The sequence below is a fragment of the Mus musculus genome, chromosome 16 (genome assembly GCF_000001635.26).
Source record: "Mus musculus strain C57BL/6J chromosome 16, GRCm38.p6 C57BL/6J".
In the NCBI taxonomy this organism is placed as follows: Eukaryota; Metazoa; Chordata; class Mammalia; order Rodentia; family Muridae; genus Mus; species Mus musculus.
Window position 1 is genome coordinate 8,564,555 of NC_000082.6, and position 23,001 is coordinate 8,587,555.

A 23,001-nucleotide genomic window follows, 5' to 3' on the forward strand; every position below is an offset into this window, starting at 1 on the left:
CTGTAGACTAAAGGCCAGCTTGGTATACCTAATGTACTTTGGACCAGCTAGAACTACATAGCAAGAAACAGTCTCAAAAAAGAAAGAAAGAAAGAAAGAAAGAAAGAAAGAAAGAAAGAAGGAAGGAAGGAGAGGGAGGGAGGGAGGGAGGGAGGGAGAGAGAGAGAGAGAGAGAGAGAGAGAGAGAGAGAGAGAGAGAAAGAAAGAAAGAAAGAAAGAAAGAAAGAAAGAAAGAAAGAAAGAAAGAAGACTGTCTCAGCCCTTTCCGATGGCTATTCCCAGTTTCTCAGTTGTCAAGTTGACTACACTGGAATGAACTACTGTCCAGAAATCGAGGGCACCCTGTGATCTTGAGCCTGGAAGACACAGGATTTTGATCCAGATCTTGAGGCATAGTAGCCATAAAAAAGCTTAGGCCCAGGCAATGTGATACAGCCCTTTTTATCCCAAGAGACAGAGGCCAGAAGATCTCTGAGTTCAAGGCCAGCCTGGGGCAGAGCAAGTTTCACATAAAGAACAGCTTAGGCCCAGGCATGCTGGTATATACTTTTAATCTGGGCCATACCTTCTGCTGGAGGCCTACGTAAGGACAGTGGAAGAAGGAAGGCTTTTTCCTCCTCTGCCTGCTTGCACTTACTTGCCTGCACATCTGTTGAGGCCTCCTCCTTCAGCTCTTCCTCCTCCAAGCTTATATAGATGACCAGCTGAAACAACTAGCCTCATGGGACTGAGAAACTACTAGATTCTCTGACTTCCCATTCACAGCTGCCCATTGTTGGGTTAGTTGGACTACAGACTGTAAGTCATCGAGATAAATTCTCTTAGTATAGAGAGACATTCCCTTTCAAGTTGCTATAACAAAATGCCATTGACTTGAATGCTTTTTAGACAACAGAAAGTTATTCCTCATGGTGTTGGAGGCTGGCGTTCCGAGGTTTAGACTGAGATACCAATAGATCTGATGTCTCTAGAAGGCCCACTTTCTGATTCATGGATAACCAACTTTTCTCAGTGTCCTTACATGGAGGGAGCGTTGAGGGATTTCTCTGAGGTATCTTGATGAGGGCACTGACCTCATTTCTGTGACAGGTTTATCCTTGTGACCTAATGCAACCAAGCCTATACCTCCAAATAAGACCTGCAGGCATAGCCTGCAACAAGTAGACTTCCAGGGTGGGGCATGGGACAGAATATTGATGTGATTAGGTCATTACATTTACACCTAACCTGCCTCCCTTCTGCCCTAACTCGCTGTCTATTGCTGAGTGGTCTTGTGTGGAAAGCAAAACCATTTCTCCTCCCAGTAAACAAGGACAGGTGCATTTGGCTTCCAGGATCAGAGTAAAGAGTGTGTGTGCAGCCTTGATGCAAAGGTGTGGCTCTGGTCTCATTTCTGTTGCTGCTATAAAATACTTGTTTGGAGTCACCCAGCTCAGCTTAAATCCTGGCTCCTCTCTCTGCAGCCCTTGTTTTTTCTTAGGTGCCCACCCTGGCTCATTTCTAGAACACTGTTCCTCTGTCCTTACAGAGGTCACTATGAGGTTATAAAACCTCATGAGACAGGCTGAGGAAGAGCACTCCGTATAGAGGGAGGGAGTATCCCTGCTATAGTGAGTGCAAGCAGACCCCTCCAGACCTCTTCTGGAGGAAGGAAGGTGATGGAACTGAAACCTATGTTGCAAGTCACCCATTACTTCTCTGTGAACCAGGCCCTGCTCACCATCTGCAAAGACCCAGCCCGGGGCTGGCTTTATTGGTTTCCATGGAGATCCCTGGCCTTGAGAGACACTTGCCCATTATGTGCCTTTGTGTCCCGTTGAGTCTGCAGGAAAAATGCCAGCTGCAAATCAAGAAAGGAATGACCTGAGACCCTGTCAGTACTTTGTTTTGGGCCTAGTGAGTTAGGAGAATGAAAAACCATTCTGAAGGCCAAGAGGGGCTGCAGGGAAGGGGCCTTGCCCTCTAGCTATGATTTTCTGTGCAAAGGGCTGGAACAGTGCAGTAAAGACATGTCAGATGCTATCCTCAAGGTTTTTGTCAAGCACTTAGTGTTTATTCAGTGATTGTGCAAGCAGACTTTGCTCCTGAGCCAGGCAGATAACAGGGGCCAATGTCCCAGTTCTCAGGTCACACTCCACCCATCCACAAAGTAGGTATATTTGATATAACCTCCATTTTGTAGAGGAGGAAACTTAACATGCCTGAAGTCACAGCCCAGGAAAATGAAGATTTCTGAAGAATTGGAATCAGGGATGGTTGTGTGTGTATGTGTGTGTGTGAGTGTGTGATGTGTGTGTGTGTGAGTGATGTGTGTGTGATGTGTGTGTGTGTGATGTGTGTGTGTGGGAGTGTGTGTGGGAGTGATGTGTGTGTGATGTGTGTGTGAGTGTGTGAGTGATGTGTGTGTGGGAGTGTGTGTGAGTGATGTGTCTGTGAGTGATGTGTGTGTGATGTGTGTGTGTGTGAGTGATGTGTGTGTGTGTGAGTGATGTGTGTGTGTGATGTGTGTGTGTGTGAGTGATGTGTGTGTGTGTGTGAGATGTGTGTGTGTGATGTGTGTGTGTGTGTGTGTGTGTGTGTGTGTGAGACACACACCAGGAGTTTGCATCCATTTCTCCTCACCTATTTTAATTTATTTTTGCTTGTTAGTTTGTTTCTTTGTTTGTTTGTTTGTTTTTGAGACAGGATCTCATTATGTAATCCTGGCTGTCCTAGAACTCACTGTGAGGATTAGGCTGTCCTCAAACTCAGAGAGATCCACCAGCTTCTGCCTCCTGAGTACTAGTAGCCTGGCTACACCTAGTTTTTGAAACTGTCTCTCTCACAGATTTTGTGGCTCTCAGATTAGGATAGACTGGATGCCCAGTGTTCCCCAGGGATCCTTCCAGTTCTGGAATTACAGATGTTCTCAGACGTGCTCAAAAGAGTGTAACTTTGAATGTATGTACTGCGACTTAACATCAGGTCCTCTGCCTTACAGTGCAAGCACTTTATAAAGTGACCCATCTCTCCAGCCCCTGAGATGCCGTCCTTTGAAAGGTGTAAAGAATTGGGTGATGTGCAAAGAATGGGAATGGATCTGGTTTTCTTCGAAATGCCACACATCTCCTCTGTGCGGCCACCACAGGCTTTGTTCTCTTGTATCTCTGAGATACTTGATCTTTGGGGTCAGAATCCCTGTGTCAAGGTCCTGCTGTCGTGTCTACCCATGGTAGATAGCAGAATTGCGAGCTTGTGCCCAGAGCTCTTCCTCTGCCTGCTTGGGGGTGGGGGTGGGGTGGAGGTAGGTATACAAGTGAAATGCTTGGTTTGAGTGATTGGTTTGAGTGGGACCATGACATAATCTGGCACAACCAAGGCCACCAGTCTCTGGCTTGCATCTTTTTTTTTTTTAGATTTATTTATTTATTTTATTTATATGAGTATACTGTAGCTGTTTTCAGACACACCAGAAGAGGGCATCAGATCCCATTATGGATGGTTGTGAGCCACCTTGTTGTTGCTGGGATTTTAACTCAGGACCTCTGGAAGAACAGTCAGTGCTCTTAACTGCTGAGCCAGCTATCTCTCTATTCCCTGGCTTGACATCTCTAGGAACTTAGACAAGCCCATTCTGACCCTGTGAGCCAAGGCAGACCCTACTGACAAATTAAGTTAGATATAAAATACACCAAAGGCTGGGGATGTGGCCCAGTGGGTCAAGTGCCTGGAGCCTCAGGTTGGAGTTACAGCACAAAAACAGGCATGGTGGTGCATGCCTGCAACCCCAGTACTTAGGAGGTGAAAGCAGGAGGCTCAGAAGTGCAAGATCATCCTTAGCTACATGGCACATTGCCTTAAAAGGGGAGGGGGGCTGAGGTAAGAAACAAATGTGAGGGGAAGCCTTTGCTGTCGCTGTCCCTGTCCCTGCAGAGTAATTCCCCTGGGAGGGTTATGTTGTTTGGGTGTTGTTCATTTTTATGCGATGCAGGACATTGGGCTTGCCAGGCAAGCACCGCATGGCTTCGTGACCTCCCCCAGAACAGATTAAAAGGATCTTACTTACAAGAGGTAGCTTTGGTTTCTTTCCCTGTCCATTTCAGATGGACTCTGAATTCTTCTCACCTTGTTGATCAAAACATTGAACTCCCGGCTGGTCCTACTCCAGCTCGATTCTCCCATTGCACAGGGCAGATAAGAAGAAGCACGGGAACCAATTAGCATTTTAATTAAGGTGGGCAGGACTGAGGCATTAGCTATCTGAATAGACTCTGGAATTACTGCAGAGGGGAAGAGGGGGGGGATTAGGAGGGCATTGGGGGGCATTCGTTGTTTTGAGACAAGGCCTCATATAGAACAAGCTGTCCCAGAACTCAATACATATCTGAGAATACCCTTAAACTACTTCTCTCTATGGTCACCTCAGTGCCGGGATAGCCAGCGCCACAATGCCTGGTTTAAGCACCACTGGAAATAGAACCCATGGCCTCGCACATGCAACGTGAGCACTCTATGACCTCGCACATGCAAGGTGAGCACTCTATCAACTGAGCCACCTTGACAGCCCTGGATTTCCCTGTGTCACAGGAATGGAACATCTAACACGGGGCTTTGTCTGAGACACAGCCGGTGTCTGTCCTTTGTTCCTTCCTGTGTTTATCTATCATCCATTGATGTACACTTGGATTCTGAGAGCCTCTTGGCTATTTTGGACAGTGGTGCAGTGAGCAGATGAATGGTGTGTTGGAGTCCTGTTTTCAGTTTTCTTGTTACATAGTGTCTGAGTGGAATCTGTTATATGGCAATTCTGTAGGACTTCTTAAAGAACTCATAGACTCTTGTTAGTTAGAGTCTCTGTATGTAGCCCAAGCTAGACCTAGTTTCCCTGTGTAGTAGAATTACAGGAGTGTAGTACTGCACTCTGTTTAGGAACTGTTATTCCCACCAGTTGAGAATAAGACCACTACCACAATTTTTGAGCCAAATCTGAAGCAAGCCTTAATTAAATACTGGCCAGGTCCATTCTGGAGTTCCCAGAAAAATGGTGACAGGTGACATTTCACAGAGGCTTCTAAAGATAAACCCATAAGGCTGAGAATTTCACACCAGGTCCAGCTGGGCAGGCGTACGTCCTGACAGACCTCCTGCCTCCATGGGATCAGGCACATCCTGTGCACTTGGGTCAGACCAACTTGTTTTTTCCCCTAGACAGCAGCCTCCAGCATCTCAGGAAGTAACTGTCCCTGGATTATAGGTTAGAGACGTTTGTGTTTTATGGATCTCTTAGGCATTAAAACTTAAAGCATAACTTTGGCTTTCATGGAACCTGTAATTCTGAGCCTACAAGATGACTCAGCCAGTAAAGGCACTTGCACCAAAACCTGAGACTCTAAACTCGGTGGCTGACACCCAGGTGATGGAAGGGAGAACTGACTCCTAGAGTTTGTCCTTTGACCTCTACTTTTCTATATGCACATGCTATGCATGGTGGAGGGAGGGGTGATTTTTTTTTTTTTAAAGAACCCAGTAGCCCTTGCTGGCCCCAAACTCTATAATCCTGCCATAGTGTATTAGTCAGTTTTTTATTGTTATAATAAAGCACCATGACCAAGGCAGCTTGCAGAGGAAGGGTTTATTTGCACCTATAATTCCGGAGGGATAAGGGTCCATCGCCACCATTGGCTCCTATCTCAGGCTTGGCAGCATGCAGGCATGGTGGCTGGAGCAGCAAACTGAGAGCTCATATCTAGAAGTACAAGTGTGAAAGAGAGCCACTGGAAATGGTGTAGGTGTTTAACCTGTCAAAGCTGGCCTCTAGTGACGTCCGTCTCCCACAAACCCACACCTCGTAAACATCCCCAAACAATGCCACCAACTGGGAGCTGAGTGTTCACAGACATAGGCCTCTGGGGAATATTCCTGTTTAAAGCATCACACGCAGGCTCTGTCCAGTTCTGGAATTACAGATGTGCGCTGTCATACAGGCGCTGAACCCGATCTCCGAGCATCCACAGCAACATCAAGGCTGGGGATTATAGACTTTTTCTCTGGCCTGTTCTGCCCTGTCTCTCATGTCAATGTCCACAGCAGGCCTACTGTCTGCTCAGTGATAACCCTGGCGCCAATCAGACGCACATCCTGTTCCCCTCAGAAATCTGACAGCATGGCTAGGTAGTCTCGTTTCTTGGAGATATCGCTCTGCCCCTCTGTCTCAACCCCCTTTCTTCTACGTTTGGAACCTACTTAACTTTGCAGCTCAGATGACACCCCCTGGGTCTAGTGGGGAAGGAAGCACCCCATCTTCCCATAGCACCAGGCAATCAATCATGATTCTATTCTGGAGTTGTTTAGTTGCAGAGCTTTGCGATGTATTATTGGACCTTAACCTTGCTATGTAGCCTAGAGTGGCCTTGAACTCGCCGTCCTCCTGTGTCAGCCTCCAAATCCTGGGGTTGCAGGTGTAGCACCAGGCCAGGTCTTCCATTTTATGTTATGTGAAGTTCATTGTTGACAGTGATGAGGAAACTTTTTACATGAGTACCTTGCTGGGTTGTTTTAAGAGGTTAATGACAGGGTGAACAAGGCACCTAGTATATTGGATTCCCCAACCCCTCCTCTGGTCATAGTCCACGGCCAAAGAATTATGAGCACGTTTTACCTGGTTTTCTTTTCCTCCTGAGTGATCCGGTGCCTTGCCTGTAACCGCTGCCTAATTAACTTTGGTTGATTGGATTAGTGGGCAAGAAAGTAAATGAACATGGACTCTTCTGATTATTTGCAAAATACATTGAGAATTGGTGACTGACGGAGATTGTTTTGTTAAAAGGTGAGCATCAGCTGCCGGGCACACAATGTCACATGTCACTAGGGCATGTTTCCCAAAGTAACTTGTCAATTGAAAGTGCATAGGTGTGACTCTCACTTTTATGGGCTCGTCAAACATTAAGGCTCAAGTCCTCAAGACACTTCTAAAACATACTTGATAGACGAAACTTGAATTATGTGATGACATCTCAGCGTTTTAGGACAAATGGCCTTAAGTGAGAGGTGGTGGCTGCTTTTTCTACATAGTTATTCTACTGCTGAATTAATAGGCCTGCCTTGAGTTGGATATTAGAAACAACTTTTAAAAAATACATTAAATTGTCAAGAGAAGAAAATGGCTTCTATGTTAATTTATGGTCTCAATTTTAAAGCCTACTGTTTTCTCCTAACTTTTCCTCTTATAAAAAGAAATAAGATGGAGTCTCTGAATTGCTTCATTTTTTTAGACAGGCTTTCACTGTGTAGCCTCTAGCTGGCTTGGAATTCACTATGGAGAGTCAGCCATAACAAAGCTGTGGTCTGTCCTCCTCTTCCTCCTAAGCACTGGGGTTAAACTAATGAACTGTCATGTCCAACCTTGAACTACAGCTATTATTATTTTTTTATTCAAGTCTTCTATCTACTGTGGCTAGGTTAACTGAATAAATTAGTCTCTTACAAGTAAAGAAAGATTTTGGGGTCAGGGAGTCACTCCTGAAAGAACACCTCCTCAGATCTGAAATGGGGTGAGCCCTGTTTGTTGGACAATGGAACAGATATCTGGAGCCAGACAATGTACTCTTTGAGCATTTCAACGAATACTCACATGACAGCCTTTCTGCCCGGGAAGAGTTAAGATTTCCAAATCCCTGTGAGGCTAGCTCTGGGGTGGATTCTCCCAGAGACAAAAGATAAGACTGCAGAGAATTTGCTACTGTGCTGTATCCCTCAATAATTCTCTGTCCACCGACAACAGAAACTACTCCAGCTTAAGCTGGCGAGCAAAGCAAGGGTGGTCAGGCTGCAAAGAAACTTCCACACTTGCTTACAAAGGTATTGCTCAGGTCGGAACCCCTTCCTAATGCTCTTCATGTTTCCTTTTACATAAGGGGACATCAGTGAATGCAGCACTATCCCTCCAATTACAGGAGAAGGGATTTCGGTCTGACACCACACCCAGCTTTTCCTCAAGGTCTCCAGGAATCGAACTCAGGTCCTCCTGCTGCTTTAGCAGTTGAACCCTTTCTCTGGGCCTCTGTTTTTCTGTCTAGAAAGTAGGTGTGCTCCTCCTGTCAGAAGTGTGGAATGTGGAAAGAAAAAGAATGTAAATTAAAGTGTATATTCTATTCCGCACAAAATGTGCTTGAGTAAAGAGAATATTTGTATGTCGCAAGGGAAGTTGTATCCTAAGAGTCTTCCACAAAGTGGGCAATGGTGGGTTTAGAATGCAGAGGTGTGGTCCCCATGGGTCTAAGTCTGTGGTTTTGGTCTCTTTCAGGACAGCAGCAAGTGAAGGGGGTTCCTCTTCCTAAAGAAGGGGGTCATGGCCTTCTTGTTGATTACCCGACGGCTGGCCTGCAGTTCCCAGAAAAACCTCCACCTCTTCATACCTGGTAAGTCCCACCAAAGTCCTGGCACGACCTGCTCCTTAAGAGACACGGTGCAAATGAGAGGTCTGTGGTCAGAGTCCTTGAGGATAGAAGGATCTGCCTGCTTCTTCCCTAGCTTCCTCAGTGAGGCTATCACCATGGCTACCCCCAACCCCATCCATAGATGGACACCTCTCATGTAGCACGGGAGTCCATACAGCTCAGAGCCACTCTTAGCAGGAGGGATGGCCTTGAGGCCAGAAGGACCCAGAAAAAAGACACAGTGCTATTGTTACTGCCAAGGAGTACTGAAAGCCACAACAGTGAAGCTGACGGGGTGTGTACCTCAGGGGCAGAGTGCGTTCTTAGCACTCAAAGACGCACAAGGTTTAATCCCCAGCTGGACTGAGGAGGTAACTCAACAGATAAGGAATTTACTGTGAGAACTGGAATTCATATCTCAACACAAAAGGAGGTGGGTGTGGCAGCCTGCTTATGTGTCCAGCCTTTAGGATTTAGAGAGAGGAGATCCCCAAGCCAGGGTAGAGTAGACAAATCAGTCCAGGGCTCATCAAGAGACCCTGCCTCAGTAGGACTGAAGAAGACACCCGATGTCAGCTCCTAGTGCCCAACACACACATTTGAACAGTTACACGCATGCACAATTAAACAAATGATGAGGTGGCAACTACCCTTATTCCCAAAACTCAGTAGTTCAAAAGGATCAGGGATTCAAGGTCATCACCAGCTAGACTGCAAGTCAGAGGCTACCTTGGGTACATTAAACATGAATAAAAGGGAAAAAGGAAGCTGAAGTTATAAGCATGGTACCAATGGTCATATAGTTTCATCCAAGGTTAAGGAATGAGAGTCAAGAGTTTAAGGACAGCCTTGCCTATGTAGTAAACCTTGCCTAAAAGGAAAGAAAGGACTGGGGGTGAGGGAGGGAAAAGACGGAGTGTAAAAGGGGGAGGTGAAGGGATCAGTGCCTGGAGGGGACACACAGCCTCCATCTGGTAACTGTCTGACTTGAGCATTCAGGCACTGAGCTCCAGCTGTGAACTCTGACCCACTCCATCTAATCACGCACAGCATGGGGCTGTCTGGCCGTGCCAATCTGCAGCAAGTCATGAATTTGTCACCAAACCATTAATTTTACTTGTTTATTTTTGAGACAAGGTCTCTTGTAGCCCTATTAGCTCTGTAATCCCAGCACCCAGGATGCTGAGGCAGAGGGATCCTTTAAGGCCAGTCTGGAGAGCTACAAAAGGACTTCTAGGACAACATCATAAGATCTTGTCTCAAAAACAAACGAAAAGGGTCTGGGGAGACGGCTCGGTGTTTTGGTTTTTTTGAGACAGGGTTTCTCTGTATAGCCTTGGCTGTCCTGAAACTCACTCTGTAGACCAGGCTGGCCTCGAACTCAGAAATCTGCCCGCCTCTGCCTCCCGAGTGCTGGGATTAAAGGCGTGCGCCACCACACCCAGCTTAACCTGCACTGTGGAGACTGAGCTCGGGTCATCGGGCTTGAGTGGCAAGCGCCTTTACTAGCTGAGTCAACTCTCTGGTCTTAATAAAAGGGACTTGCCGCATAAGCATGACGATCAGCAGCCATTTAAAAGCTGGCTCTGTAAAAGCTGGGTGCAGAGGCATACCCCCGCAACTCCAGCATTGTAAAAGCAGGCAGGAGGGTCCCTGGGATTTAGTCTACCCAAAGCATTGAGTTCTGGGTTCACTGAGAGACCCTGTCTCCAAAAATGAGGGGGAGAGAGATGGGCATGCACTTCACACCTTCACACACACACACACACACACACACACACACACACACTGATTGAAAGAATGAGAGGTAGGCAGGGCAGGGCAGGGCGGGGCAGGGTGGGGCCCCACTTGGGCTTTACCTTCCCGTTGTGCAGGTTTACATAAAGAACAATTGTTTTCTAGCTATTATATTTTCATTTATTAGGACAAGAGAGTTGGCTCAGCCAGTAGGAGCATTTGCTGCTTGTGCTGGCTACTTTTATGACAACTTGACACAAGTTACAGTCATCTGAGAGAAGAGAGCCTCCATAAGGTCTGACTGTGAGGCATTTTCTTAATTAGTGATTCATGGCCAAGAGCCCAGACCATTGTGGATGGCGCCATCCCTAGGCTGGTGACCCTGGGTTCTATGAGAAAGCAGGCTGAGCAAGCCATGGAGAGCAAGCCAGTAAGCAGCACCCCTCCATGGCCTGTGCATCAGCTCCTGCCTCCATGGCCTCTGCATCAGCTCCTGCCTCCATGGCCCCTGCATCAGCTCCTGCCTCCATGGCCCCTGCATCAGCTCCTGCCTCCAGGTACCTGCCCTGCTTGAGCTCCTCATTTCCTTCAGTGATGGACTAGGGTGTGTAAGTGTGAGCCAAATAAACCTTTTGGCACATTCAAGTGTGTGTGTTTATGTGTGTCTATGTACATGTACATCTGTGCATGTGTTTGTGTATATGTGTTTGTATGTGTGTATAGGTATGCCTGTATGTATGTGTGTGTGTATGTGAGTGTGTATGTGTTCGTGTGTGTGTGTGTGTGTGTGTGTGTGTGTGTGCGTGTTTACAGTGCTGGGGATTGAGCCCAGGTATTTGCACATGCCTCAGCCCCTAACATATTATTTCAGTATCACTGAGCTCCAGTTTCCTGTTCTGTGAGATGGAGACAATGAGGCAGACAGAAGATGGACAATAGGTAGATAGATGACTGATAGGTTTATTTTTAAAAGATATTTTTATTTATATGCATGTGTATCTGTGTATGTATGTGCCTGTGTGCAAGTGTCCTCAGAAGTAAAAAGACAACATAAATTCTATGGAGTCGGGATTATCAAGAATTATGAGTGGACCAAACGACTGAAAGCAACTACTGAGTCATCTTTCCAGACCCTAGAAGTTTGATAGATGATAGGCTATAGATAGATAAGTAGAACGTAGAAGATAGATAGATAGATAGATAGATAGATAGATAGATAGATAGATAGATAGATGAGAAACAGACAAACAAATGGTAGATAGGTAAATAGATGATACATAGATCAGTAAATGATAGAGAAGTAGATGACTGATAGATGATAGAAGATAAAGTGATAGATGATAGAAAATAGATAGCAGATAGGTAACCGATGGATAGTAAATGCACATATCCATTTATATATATAAGGGTAAGTGCAGCCTCACATATGTCCCATGATCCTCTACTTTGATGCAGCTACAAGAGCATGGCTCAGTGAGAGACACTAATTATCTGCGAGCATGCCAGGAAGGTTAAGATGGCAACACCACCAAGGGGACTCGTAGGAGTCACTGTCCTGGCATGCTTACAGCTGTCTGTCCCTCTGGGATGAGGCAGGCTTGGGCTAGGGGCCATCTTTGTGTGGCTGACCACATGCTGAACAAGGATGCCAGTGGGACTCGTCTGGGAACTTAGCTCTTCAGTAAATTTATTACTCTGCAAAATGCCAATTGGGATTCCAACCAGTGACTTGAGGCCAGAACTTTTTGGCAACAACAAAAGAATCTGTACAATGAGGACCTCTTTAGTCTATAAATTTACCTTCTCCTAGAGAGTTCTTTTCCTCCCTCCTCCTCCTTGAAATAGTATGGTAGTTAATGTGGCATGTGTATAGGTATGTATATATGTTATTATATATGTGTGTGGAGACCAGAGGTCAATGTCAGGCACTCTCCTCAGTTCCTGCCCTGTTTATCTTTTGAGTCAGGGTCTCTAAATGGACCTGGAGCTCACCTATCAGCTAGACCTACCAGCTAGGGCTGGCCAGCATGCCCTGGGGAGCCTCATGCTTCCACCTCCCCGACTGGAACAGGCCACCTCGCCCATTTGTTTTGTCTTTAATGTGGGAGCTAAGGATGGAGCTAAGATCCCCACGCTTGCATGGCAAGAATTCAAACACCTGAGCCGTCTCCGAGGCCCCACGATGGTTAATATTGACTGCCAACGTGGCAGGATCTAGAATCACATGGGAGATAAACACTAGACATGTCTGTGAGGGAGTTTCCAGATTAGGCTGAGGTAAGTTTCCAAAAGACCCACTTTGCCTGTGAGCGGGGCCATTCCAAGCACTGGGGTCCCAGACAAAAGGAGGAGAAGGAGAAATCCAGCTGAACAGCAGCAGCATCCATCCCTTCTGGCCTGAGGACAGTCCTGCCCCTGAACCTCCCCCACCACTGTAACCCCTCCTCCTGCTCCTCCCTGAGTTGCCTTTTCCAGGAATTCCATCACAACAGTGAAATAGTAGCTGATACAGACAGGGCCTCGTGGTAGTTCCCAAACTGACCTTGAATTCTTGGGGTTCAAGGGACCTCCTGCTTCAGCTTCCCTGATGTCTTGAACTAGACGCATGACCTTGTACCTAGCTCCCCTCTTGGAGTACTCCTGGAAATGGGTGCACATTGTATCTTGTGCTCAGATGTAAGGATGTCTCTGAGCATCCTGCAGTGTTTGATAGCAAAGGATCACCAGCCAACATGTCAGCAGTGCCAAAGTTGAGAGACTCCTATAAATAATAATCATATATATAAATATATATGATTTTACTTGGACTGGCTTTGTTTTATTTTGTTTTGTTTAATTTCGTTTTTATGTATTTTTTTTTATATTGGTGCTTTGTCTGCATGTATATCTACACACCAGAAAAGGGCATCAAATCCTATTATAGAGTATTCTGAATGCTAGAAATTTTAACTCAAGAGATCTGGAAGAGCAGCTTTTGGCCTTAACCCCTTGAATTTCTTTTCTCCGACTGTTGTGGTCTGCCTAATGTGGGTGCCAGGAACCAAATGTGGTCCTCTGTAAAAGCAGCAAGCGCTCTTAGTACCTGAGCCATCTCTCCAACTCCTAGAAAGAAGTCGGCTTTGGACTGGGAGGAGAGCTCACCGGGGGAAAGCACTTGCCATTCAGGAGTAAAATCCTAAGTTCAATTCCTGAACCCGCAGTGGAAGAAAAGAACCAAGCCCCTAAAAGTTGTCCTCAAACCTACACACACACACACACACACCCCTCAGCTCATCCTGCTGCCTTAGGACAGGAGCGTGCCTGCTTTCTTACAACCTCATTGGCCCTGGTTTTTCCATTTTGGAATCCTTATTGTCCTGAGAGTCTAGGTATCTAAATTTGTTGAGACACAGTGTACTAAGGTGAACTTGTCAGACAGAACAAAGCTGAGGTCTGGGACCACCTGTTAAGGACTGAGGGCACCTGTTGGAGCTGACCCTCCTTGTATCTTGTCACCAAGGGTCTCATTTGTCTTCTGTATTATAGGATCCAGATATATCAGCCAAGCCGCTGCCAAAGTTGACATTGAATTTGATTATGATGGACCACTCATGAAGACGGAAGTCCCGGGGCCTAGATCTAAGGTGAGCCAACCTCTCAGAAACAAAGACCCAGGAGGCAGGTGCACAGGCTGCTTAAGAGGCATTTTCAGAGCCTCTTCTAGAGACGGGCATGAAATAAGCCCGGCCATTGTGAAGGCTTCAAAGGTGTTTCATGTCTGCTGTCATGAGGACATTGCCTAACAGCAGGCCACAGACTGGGACATGTGGCAGCCAGATTGTGCATGCATTTAGGGCTAACCAGCAGTTAGGTCGGTGGCCCAGTTGGAGCCATCTGCAGGCCTAAGGCGTGGCTGGCTGTCACCTGGTGTACTTTATATCTGAAATGGTTTGCCTCTGCTCCATGGCTGATCATCCTCCAACTTGTCACACTGGGCTTATTCTGATTTCACTCTAAGTCTATTCAGACTGAAGCTCCATACTGCCTTTTGAATGCCCCCACCTTTTCTATTGGCCAAAGCAAGTTGCATGGACAGCTGTCCAGAATACCAGAAGTCACAGCATAGGGCCTGGGCATCAAAGACTTCTGACTGACTTTGATCTTGAAGGAGAAAGAGAAATGTGACATAAGAAAGGTGGTCTGTACAAGTGATAACGGGACAGAATGGGGGACAAACTTGGGGACGGAGAGAAAGGAGCCAGAGGCAGGCAGAGGACGTGGGGGCAGGGAGTGAGGGAGAGAGACAGTGAAAGCAAAGGTGCCACAATGAATTCATTACTTTGTATTCTAACCCAATAGAAAAAGCAATAATAAGATATGATCTTCAAGCCTGACTTGAGCAAGCCTGGCATGAAGCTGTTCACAGCAGGCTTAGTGGCTCACACCTGTAATTCCAGCACTTGGGAGGAGAAAGCAGACAAAGCAGGAATTCAGGGCCTTCCTCTGCTATGTAAGGAGTTCAGGGCCAGCCTGGGACACCTCGGGGACTGCTTCCCTAAGACAGATAGGAGAAGCTGTCTTCTGTGCAAGAGACATGGTATAAACCTTTCAGTGCTTCAGGGATTTTTTCTCTAATATTTAACAGATTTTATCCACAGTGGGATGCTGTCTTATTTACTGTAAAAAGATCATGCCTTTTGCCACAGTTGTGGGAACAGGGATTGGGAAATGGGGGGAAGAGTGGAGACAAACCCACGGAGATGCCTGGGATTCAGGCTCTAGAGACCAGAGTCAGAGTGCAGATTTAACTTCATTGTTTATTATATAAGCTTACATACAGCTTTTTAGCCAATTAGGGTATGTTTATGTATTCAAGGGCAAATGGGGTACAACCTGTGTTGTAGCCAAATCTGACTAGCCTGTCCTTGAACCTGTGGGGGAGAGGCCAATTCCCAGGGGCACTTCTATGAAGACAGGGGAAGCAGCCACCGACTTGGGTCCTTTGTGTTGTCTGGTATGCTGGGAGCTATGTCAGATCACACACTGTGTACAGTGCATGGGGATCCTTCAAGGAATGGGAGGAGCTTGTGGTGCTCCGCTCTCCCACCCACTTCCTCCTCCGCCAAGTTTACCTCCACATCTGCCCCACACACATAGCACCTGCTTTATGAGTTCAAAAATATTCGTCTTATTGTGTTTATCTTTCTGTTGGATGGTTTTCGTCAAACAGAAGGAGAGTGCTTTCTCATGCATATTTCTGTTGGGGTGGATTCTAATTTAATGGAGAAATGCTTAGAATAACTTTTCATATTTTTATTGTTAATATTATTTTATATTTTTTGTGTGGAAATGTGTAATGTCAAAATGCTGACTGCTGAAGACTTCTTTATGCAGAATTATTTTGGAGGCTGAAATCCTGTTACTATCAAGCTTTCTATTCCCAGTTTCTGTTTGAAACTGGGGAAAGTGAATTTTAATCAGAAGTGGGTCTTTGTTGAGAAAATTAATATTGTCAGTTGATCTTACCCCCAGCTACTGATAAGGAAGTTGCATCTTTTCTTTTTGTTCTCCCCAAGTGCTAGAGGTCAAACTTTGAAACTCGGGGCTTCATGCACACTTAGCAAATGCTTTACCACTGAGCTTTGAATTAATAATTTGATGTGGCTGTAAGTCTACATACCATGTATGTGTCGTGTCCGTGGTGAATGGCAGCCGTGATCCCAGCCCTTGAAACTGGAGTTGCAGACACTTCTGAGCTGCCACATAGATTCTGGGAATTGAACCTGGTTCAGTGCTCTTAACCTCTGAGTTATCTTCCCAGCCTGACTAAGCTATTTTAAAATGAGAATAGGGGATGGCAAGGTGGCTGTGCAGTTAAGAGCTCTGGCTGCTCTTCCAGAGGTCCTGAGTTCAATTCTCAGCAACTACATGGTAGCCCACAGCTGTCTGTAAGAGGGTCTGATGCTGTCTCCTGGCCTGTGGCTGTGCATGCATCAGAGAATTCATACATTAAATAAAGTTTGAACATATTATAATATAAGTTATATGTGTAAATAATATAATTATGTAACGTCTCTATGTGTATATGTGTATTTATGAGAACATGAGTTGGCACATGGCTGACAGAGGTACCTGCCACAAAGCCCGATGCCCTGGGATTAAATCTCAGGAATCCATAGGGTGGAAGGAAAGAGCTAACTCCTGCAAATTGTCTTCTGACCTTAGCATGTGTAGTGTGGTGGCTATATACCCACCCACAAACAAAATAAAATAAATAAAAATGTAAAATAAACCTAGAGCTAGCGATGTAGCTCAATGTAGAGCGCTTGCCCAGAATAAGCAAGACCGTGAGCTCTAACTGCAGCACCACAAAAAAGAAAGGAAGGAAGGAAGGAAGGAAGGAAGGAAGGAAGGAAGGAAGGAAGAAAAGAAAGAAAGAAAGAGGGCTGGTGAGATGGCTCAGTGGGTAAGAGCACCCGACTGCTCTTCCAAAGGCCTGGAGTTCAAATCCCAGCAACCACATGGTGGCTCACAACCATCCGTAACAAGATCTGACGCCCTCTTCTGGTTTGTCTGAAGACAGCTATAGTGTACTTACATATAATAAATAAAAAAAAAAAAAAAAAAAAAAAAGAAAGAAAGAAGGAAGGAAAGGAAGAAAGAAAGAAAGAAAGAAAGAAAGAAAGAGAGAGGATAAGAAAGAAAAAGGAGGAAAGAAAGAAGAGAAAGCCCTTTGGTTTTGGATATTGAATGCCTCCAGCATCAATTTTTTTTGTTACGTGTGTACTTCCAGAGTGGTGTGATAGAACAAAGCCCTTAGGCCCAGTACTCTAAAGTTTGTAAGTTCAAGGACAATGTAGCCTACTTACTGAGCTCTAGGGCAGCTGGAGCTACACAATTAGACCCTACCTCTAAAAGAATAAAATAAAATAAATTATATTCTATTTCCTTTTCATTTCCAGGTACTGAAATCTGAATTTTTATGTGTCTATTATAATTGCCACCTACTGTGCTGTGGAACAGGATTTATCAGTTATTTGTGTTAAGTAATTTAAAATATTTAAAAATATTTACTTATTACAATATTGACTAATAGTCTCTCAAGTTTTTGGCATCAGAGTGGAAAACAGCCTCGGGAACTGGGAAAGCGGGAGCTATTTGAGCTTTGGCAGGACTGTGCTGCCTGTGGCTAACACTTTTGTTCTTGCCTGCAGGAACTAATGAAACAGCTGAACACAATCCAGGTATGTGGGTGTAAGGCCATTCCTTTTACTCTTTCTTTTTGAAATGATCTTATTTACGTGTGCATGTCTGGATGTGAATGTGCATATGTGTAGTTGCCCATGGAGGCCAGAAGAGGGTGACAGATTCCCCCAAGCCACAGTTGCAGGCAGATGTGAACCATTTCTCATGGGTGCTCAGAACCAAACTCGGGTCCTCTGCACGAGCAATACAAGCTCTTAACCACTGAGCCATCTCTCCAGACATGTTTTTTTTTTAAGATTTATTTATTTATTTATTTTATGTATATGAGCACGCCACCATTGCTCTCTTCAGACAGACCAGAAGAGAGCATCAGATCCCATTACAGATGGTTATGAGCCACCCTGTGGTTGCTGGGAATTGAACTCAGGACCTCTGGAAGAGCAGTCAGTGCTCTCAACCGCTGAGCCATCTCTCCAGTCCTCTCCAGGCATGTTTTTATTTCTTAATTTCTATTCACTTCTAGCTTTGTTAGTGGCTTCTCTGAGGCTTACCACATATTCTTTAACTTGTCAGAACTTACTTCTGAGTTTCTTCTCAACCTTCCTGTGATAAGCAAACCAGACATGAAATTTCACAAAATACAATACCATGGCTTCATGAACCAATTTAAAGCAAGCTGCCTGTGTCATTTCTCCCAGAAAAAGACATAGAAGCTTGTCAACACCCACAGATTCCCATGTGGTATAGAACAAACAGGATAGAGAGCAGTCTGTTTCCATAGTTCACGCTTATTCCTATGAATGTGGAGAATAGTAGCCAGCCTGAACCAGTTTTCTCTTTCCCAAGAATGCAGAGGCCGTGCACTTTTTCTGCAACTATGAAGAGAGCAGAGGTAACTACCTAGTGGACGTGGACGGCAACCGCATGTTGGACCTGTATTCTCAGATCTCCTCTGTGCCCATAGGTAAGAGTTGGACAGTCACCTCTCACTCCTTCTTTGTTATGGTCATCAGACTTTAGATGTCTGTCTCCAGTGTTTTACCAGCCTCTCCCCCAAGGGCAAATGGATGAACAAGTAATGGTGGAGACAGCATGATTAGACATTGTTGTTGCTAGGGTTTTTTCTTTTAATTTTAAGTATGTGGGTGTTTTGCTTCCATAGATGTGTGTATACTGCCTGTGTGCAGTACCTGAAGTGGCCTGAAGAGGGCATTGCACCCCCTGAGACCCAAATTCCAGATAGTTGTGAGCTTCCATGTGGATGCTGGAAATAAACCCAGGGGCCTCTAGAAGAGTAGCCAGTGCTCTTAACTGCTGAGCCAATTTTCCACTCCCAAGACACTGTTCATTTGTGTTGGTTTTCTAAGATTTATTTTTAATTCATGTATGTGTATATGTATACACATGTATGTGAGTGCAGGTGCCCATGGGATTCCTGGAGATGGAGCCTCAGATGTGAACTACCTAATACTAGTGTTGAAAACTGAATTTGGATCTTTTGCAAGGGCAGGAAGTACTCATAACCACTGAGCCCCAGCCCTTTAGATACTGCTTGAAATAATAAAGAATCTTTCCAGGTTTGGTAGATAGATTTTGATGCAGTCAACCTCAGGTGATCAGATCCTTTAATGACTCCAGCACGTGCAGTGAGGGAAGCTGGGATCTGAAAGCCAACGGCAACTCACAGGGTGGAGGAAATCCTTACATTTATAGACTTTAGGGGTATCACTGAGCTTAAACAGAAAATGGCCTCTGAGTTTGGCAGGTGAGTGGAGGGACTATAGATTGCACATAAGGCTGTCCTCTTTCCCCATCAACCTTGGCTGTTAGATGCTGGGTTGCTAAGGCATTCAATAGGTGCACCTCTGAGATCTAACACTTAGTGGGGCCTTCTCTCCTTTGTGCCTCCAGACACTGTCAGGTGAGTGTGTCCTCCTTTCCCTATTTTACACTTTACAAGTGAAGAAGGCTTGAAGAGGTAAGCTTGCAGAGCAGTAGCTCAGTGGAGCTGTCTAGGTTGGGTTTCCTAGCAGAGCCTGTGGTGAGGGTTTTTCAAGTTATCTATGGAGGGAACATCCTCAGTTGAAAGGGGTCGAAAGGATGCTGCTAGAGTGACAGCTGACTCTCACAGGGGACTCTGCATGCCAGACTGACACAGACACTGGTCTTTTTGCACCCCTTATCTGGCCGCTCATTGCCTGCCCACTGCCAGGTAAAGGTCCAGCAAATCAACCTTCCGTGCATGGAAGACAATTTCCAGAGGAGGGGGCAGTGGAAGCCATTATCAGCCAACACAGATAGCTGCTGGAATATGGGATGATCTGTCCAGAAAACATGGCTCAGTTGATGCTAGCAGGCTGGCTCACCGTCCAGCCACATAGAACATGACACAGACAATGGGGACAGACAGGGTTAATTTGGAAATGAAGGTAGCTATTATTTGCAAGTTGGACAGTTATTATCTCTTGAATTGATAGATGCCCAGCTGTGCCCAGTGGCCTGTGGCCACTGTGGGCTGTGCCTGTCCCTGCACAGATAATACTGCTTGTCTGCTGCAGAGGAGACAGGCATGGGGGAGTTGATTGTAGTGCTGTGTGTTAGCAGCTCCCCACCCCCACCTCCTGGCACCTGAGGTGTCCTCTAAACCCCCAGCCTTGGGTGACCATTCCTACTCTACCTCCCCAGCATCTGTCCTCAGATCTACTAATGTCCTATTGAGATATGACCAGACAGCAGTGGTGTCTCAGCCTCTGAAGGCACCAAGGATTTCAAGATGTACAAACGCTTTCTCCCTTGCTTTTCATTTGTTGTTGTTTGCTTTTATATGTATGTATATATGTATGTATGTGTGTGTGTGTGTGTGTGTGTGTGTGTGTGTGTGTGTGTGATGTACACATCAAGGGCTATCATAGGCATGTACTACCAACCTGGCTTCCAGGTTTTAAGCTCATACTCACTGAGAATTTACCAGACACCTGGCTGTTGCCAAGGGCTTCACACATTATTAGTAAATGACCATGGCTGCTCTATTACGGGGTCTTTAGTTATTACCTCCAACTGACCACACTTCAGATTCCAAGAGGTCATAGATCTGCCTGGTGTTTCAGAGTCTAAGGTCCTGCCAGGATGCAGACCAGTGAGTCCTACATCAGTTGTTCCTACTGAGCAGTCTTGCTTTGGGAGGTCTTACCACTGAAAGCCAAGTTGAAAGTTCCCTAATCGGAGTTCCGTTTTCATCTCTCTCCTTCAGGAGCCAATGAGTCAGGCTGCCTCTGCAGTTTAATGAGCTTTACTGGGACCAGGCTTATCTACTGAGGCAGAAAAGTCATAAACACCCAGGCAGCATAAGAAGCCAGAACTCTGGCCAGAAAACGTTTGGAAAAACCCAGAGAATGTTCTGTCCTTGAATGATGAGCAGTGTCTAGTCCTGGGCCTTGCCAGCCTTGCGTGGGCTAGGGAAGAGACCGGAATGTGGTAACTCTCTCCCCCATGGTCTCTGCTTCAGCTTCCACAATGTATCCTCCACAGCAGACAGGGTGAAACCACAAAGATTTCCCTTCTCTTTAAATCTTTTCACCCTCTAGAGGAAGTCTACCCTAGGTGATACTTGGTGTTTAATACTTGTCTAAATCTCACAGTCTTGGAGGGAGAACAGGCTTGGGGCCCAGCACCTCAGGTGGACAGCAGCTTTCCACTGCACTGCAGCCTCTAGCCTCAGCAGCACAATGGCTCCTTTCAAGGTAAATGTCTTTCAATTAAAAAGCACCAGTCTTCCTCACCTGAAGCTGCTAAGACACAATACCAGAGACTAAGCAGCTTATAAAGAGCAAAACTTTCTCCCAGTTTTCAAAGCTGGGAGTGCAAGATCCAGGTCCCACCCACTTAACGTTCTTTCTAGAACACGGTGCTATCTCCCCACAGTGTCCTCACAAGATGGAGGCGGGAGGATAAAAACCTCCTGAGGGATCTTTATAAAGGCACTAACTCCCTTCCCAAGGATTCCCCTCCCATGACCTAATCAGCTTTTAAAGATCTGGTTGAGGCTGCTAAGGAGCTCTGCATACTATCACGTCAGGGGCCAGGATCTCAGCAGAGGAGCTGCAGTTATGTGTAGTATCACCCTCCTGCTCTAAGCTTCTCTTATTGCTCTTCCCTCATACAGCTTGTAAACTTCTGTGTTCTTGCCCACATCACTGACTTACTGTGCTATTAATTCATTCAATTACAGTGTATTGAGCAGAGTGAGCCTTAGTGGAGTGGAGTGGGCAGAGGTGTCTCACGCTGGTCTCTAGACACCAGTGCCTGGACACATCTTCCACACACCAGTGCCTACATCTTCCTTTGGCCTTTCTGCCAGAGTTACTGATAGGCAGGTCAAATACTGCCCTATTGCTGTCTTAAAACACTCTGACAAAAGCAACTTAAGAGAGAAAGGGTTTGTTCTGGCTCACGGTTTAAAGGTCCAGTCCATCAAGTCAGGGAAAAAGTGGTGTCGGGATAGTAAAATGTCACACTGTATCCACAGACAAGCATAAAGTAATGAACGCTGTATCCACACTGTATCCACAGACAAGTGTAAAGTGATGAACGCTGGTGCTCAGCTCATTCATTCTATCTGCCACCTACCAATCAATTTTTATGTCAATCATCTATTTGTCTATCGTGGAGACAGGGTCTCACTGTACAGTCCCGGCTGGCCTAGAAGTCAATATTACGCCACCCACTTTCAGAATAAGTCTTCCTACCTCAGTTAACCTAATCCAGAAAACCCTGCCAAGACACACGTAAAGGCTAGTTCTTAAGTTGACAGTCAACATAAACCATGACACAGAACTAGCAATAATGGATGTAAAGCTCCCTGTGCATGGTAGATATTCAATAAATACAAATTGTCATAAAAGAGAGGAGGCTGGTTCTAAGTAGACTTACAGGGTCCAAAGCCTGCCTTGGCATAAAGGAGACTGGAGTGGTCTCTAATTTCTCACTCATACTTTTTTTTTTCTTGGTGGAGACTGGGGAGAATCTCAAATAGCCCAGGCTGAGCTCAAATTCACTATAGCACAAAATGGCCTTGAATTCCTGATTCCCCTGCCTCCACTTCCAAAGTGCTGGGGTTACAGATGCACACCACCACACCCAGCTGCATCTCCTGTTTTCCTCTGCATTAGCAGACTGGTCATGTCTGAGCCCACAGGGCTTCTGGCAGAATGAGGAAGGGTTATCGGGATCAAACATTAGCTCAGAGCCAGACACAAAGCTGATGCTCAGAAAGTGGGAATTGGAATGAATTACAATAGCATTCATTTTGTTTTGTTTGTTACAGAGTCTTGCTATATAATTCAAGCTGACTTAGAACTCTTCATGTAGTCTAGGCTGGCCTCAAAATCACAAGTCTCCTGCCTCAACCCCTTACTACTATGCCTACTGGCTTTTTAAAAATTACCATCATACTTACTTTGTGTGTATGTCCTCATGCACACATGTACCATGCTGTGCATATGGAGGTCAGAGGAAAACTGTGGGAGTCAATTCTCTACGATATAGTCCAAGGAATTGAACCTGGGTCATCAGGTTTGGGGCAAATACCTTTACCTGCTCATCCACCTAGCTGACGTGTGTGTGTGTGGGGGGGTGCACATGCGCACGTATATATGCTATGTATATG

General features: G+C 45.7%; 1 protein-coding gene across 2 annotated transcripts in view; it reads left to right on the forward strand.

The window, feature by feature from the left end:
• Positions 1 to 23,001, forward strand: part of Abat (4-aminobutyrate aminotransferase) — a 108,140-nt gene that overhangs the window by 51,126 nt on the left and 34,013 nt on the right. For both annotated transcript variants that reach the window (NM_172961.3, NM_001170978.1), the window contains exons 2-5: positions 8,282 to 8,396; positions 13,677 to 13,774; positions 17,345 to 17,374; positions 18,183 to 18,300. In NM_172961.3, coding sequence (NP_766549.2) covers positions 8,327 to 8,396; positions 13,677 to 13,774; positions 17,345 to 17,374; positions 18,183 to 18,300 — 316 coding nt within the window. In that variant the 5' untranslated portion in view covers positions 8,282 to 8,326. The remainder of the gene's footprint in view (positions 1 to 8,281; positions 8,397 to 13,676; positions 13,775 to 17,344; positions 17,375 to 18,182; positions 18,301 to 23,001) is intronic.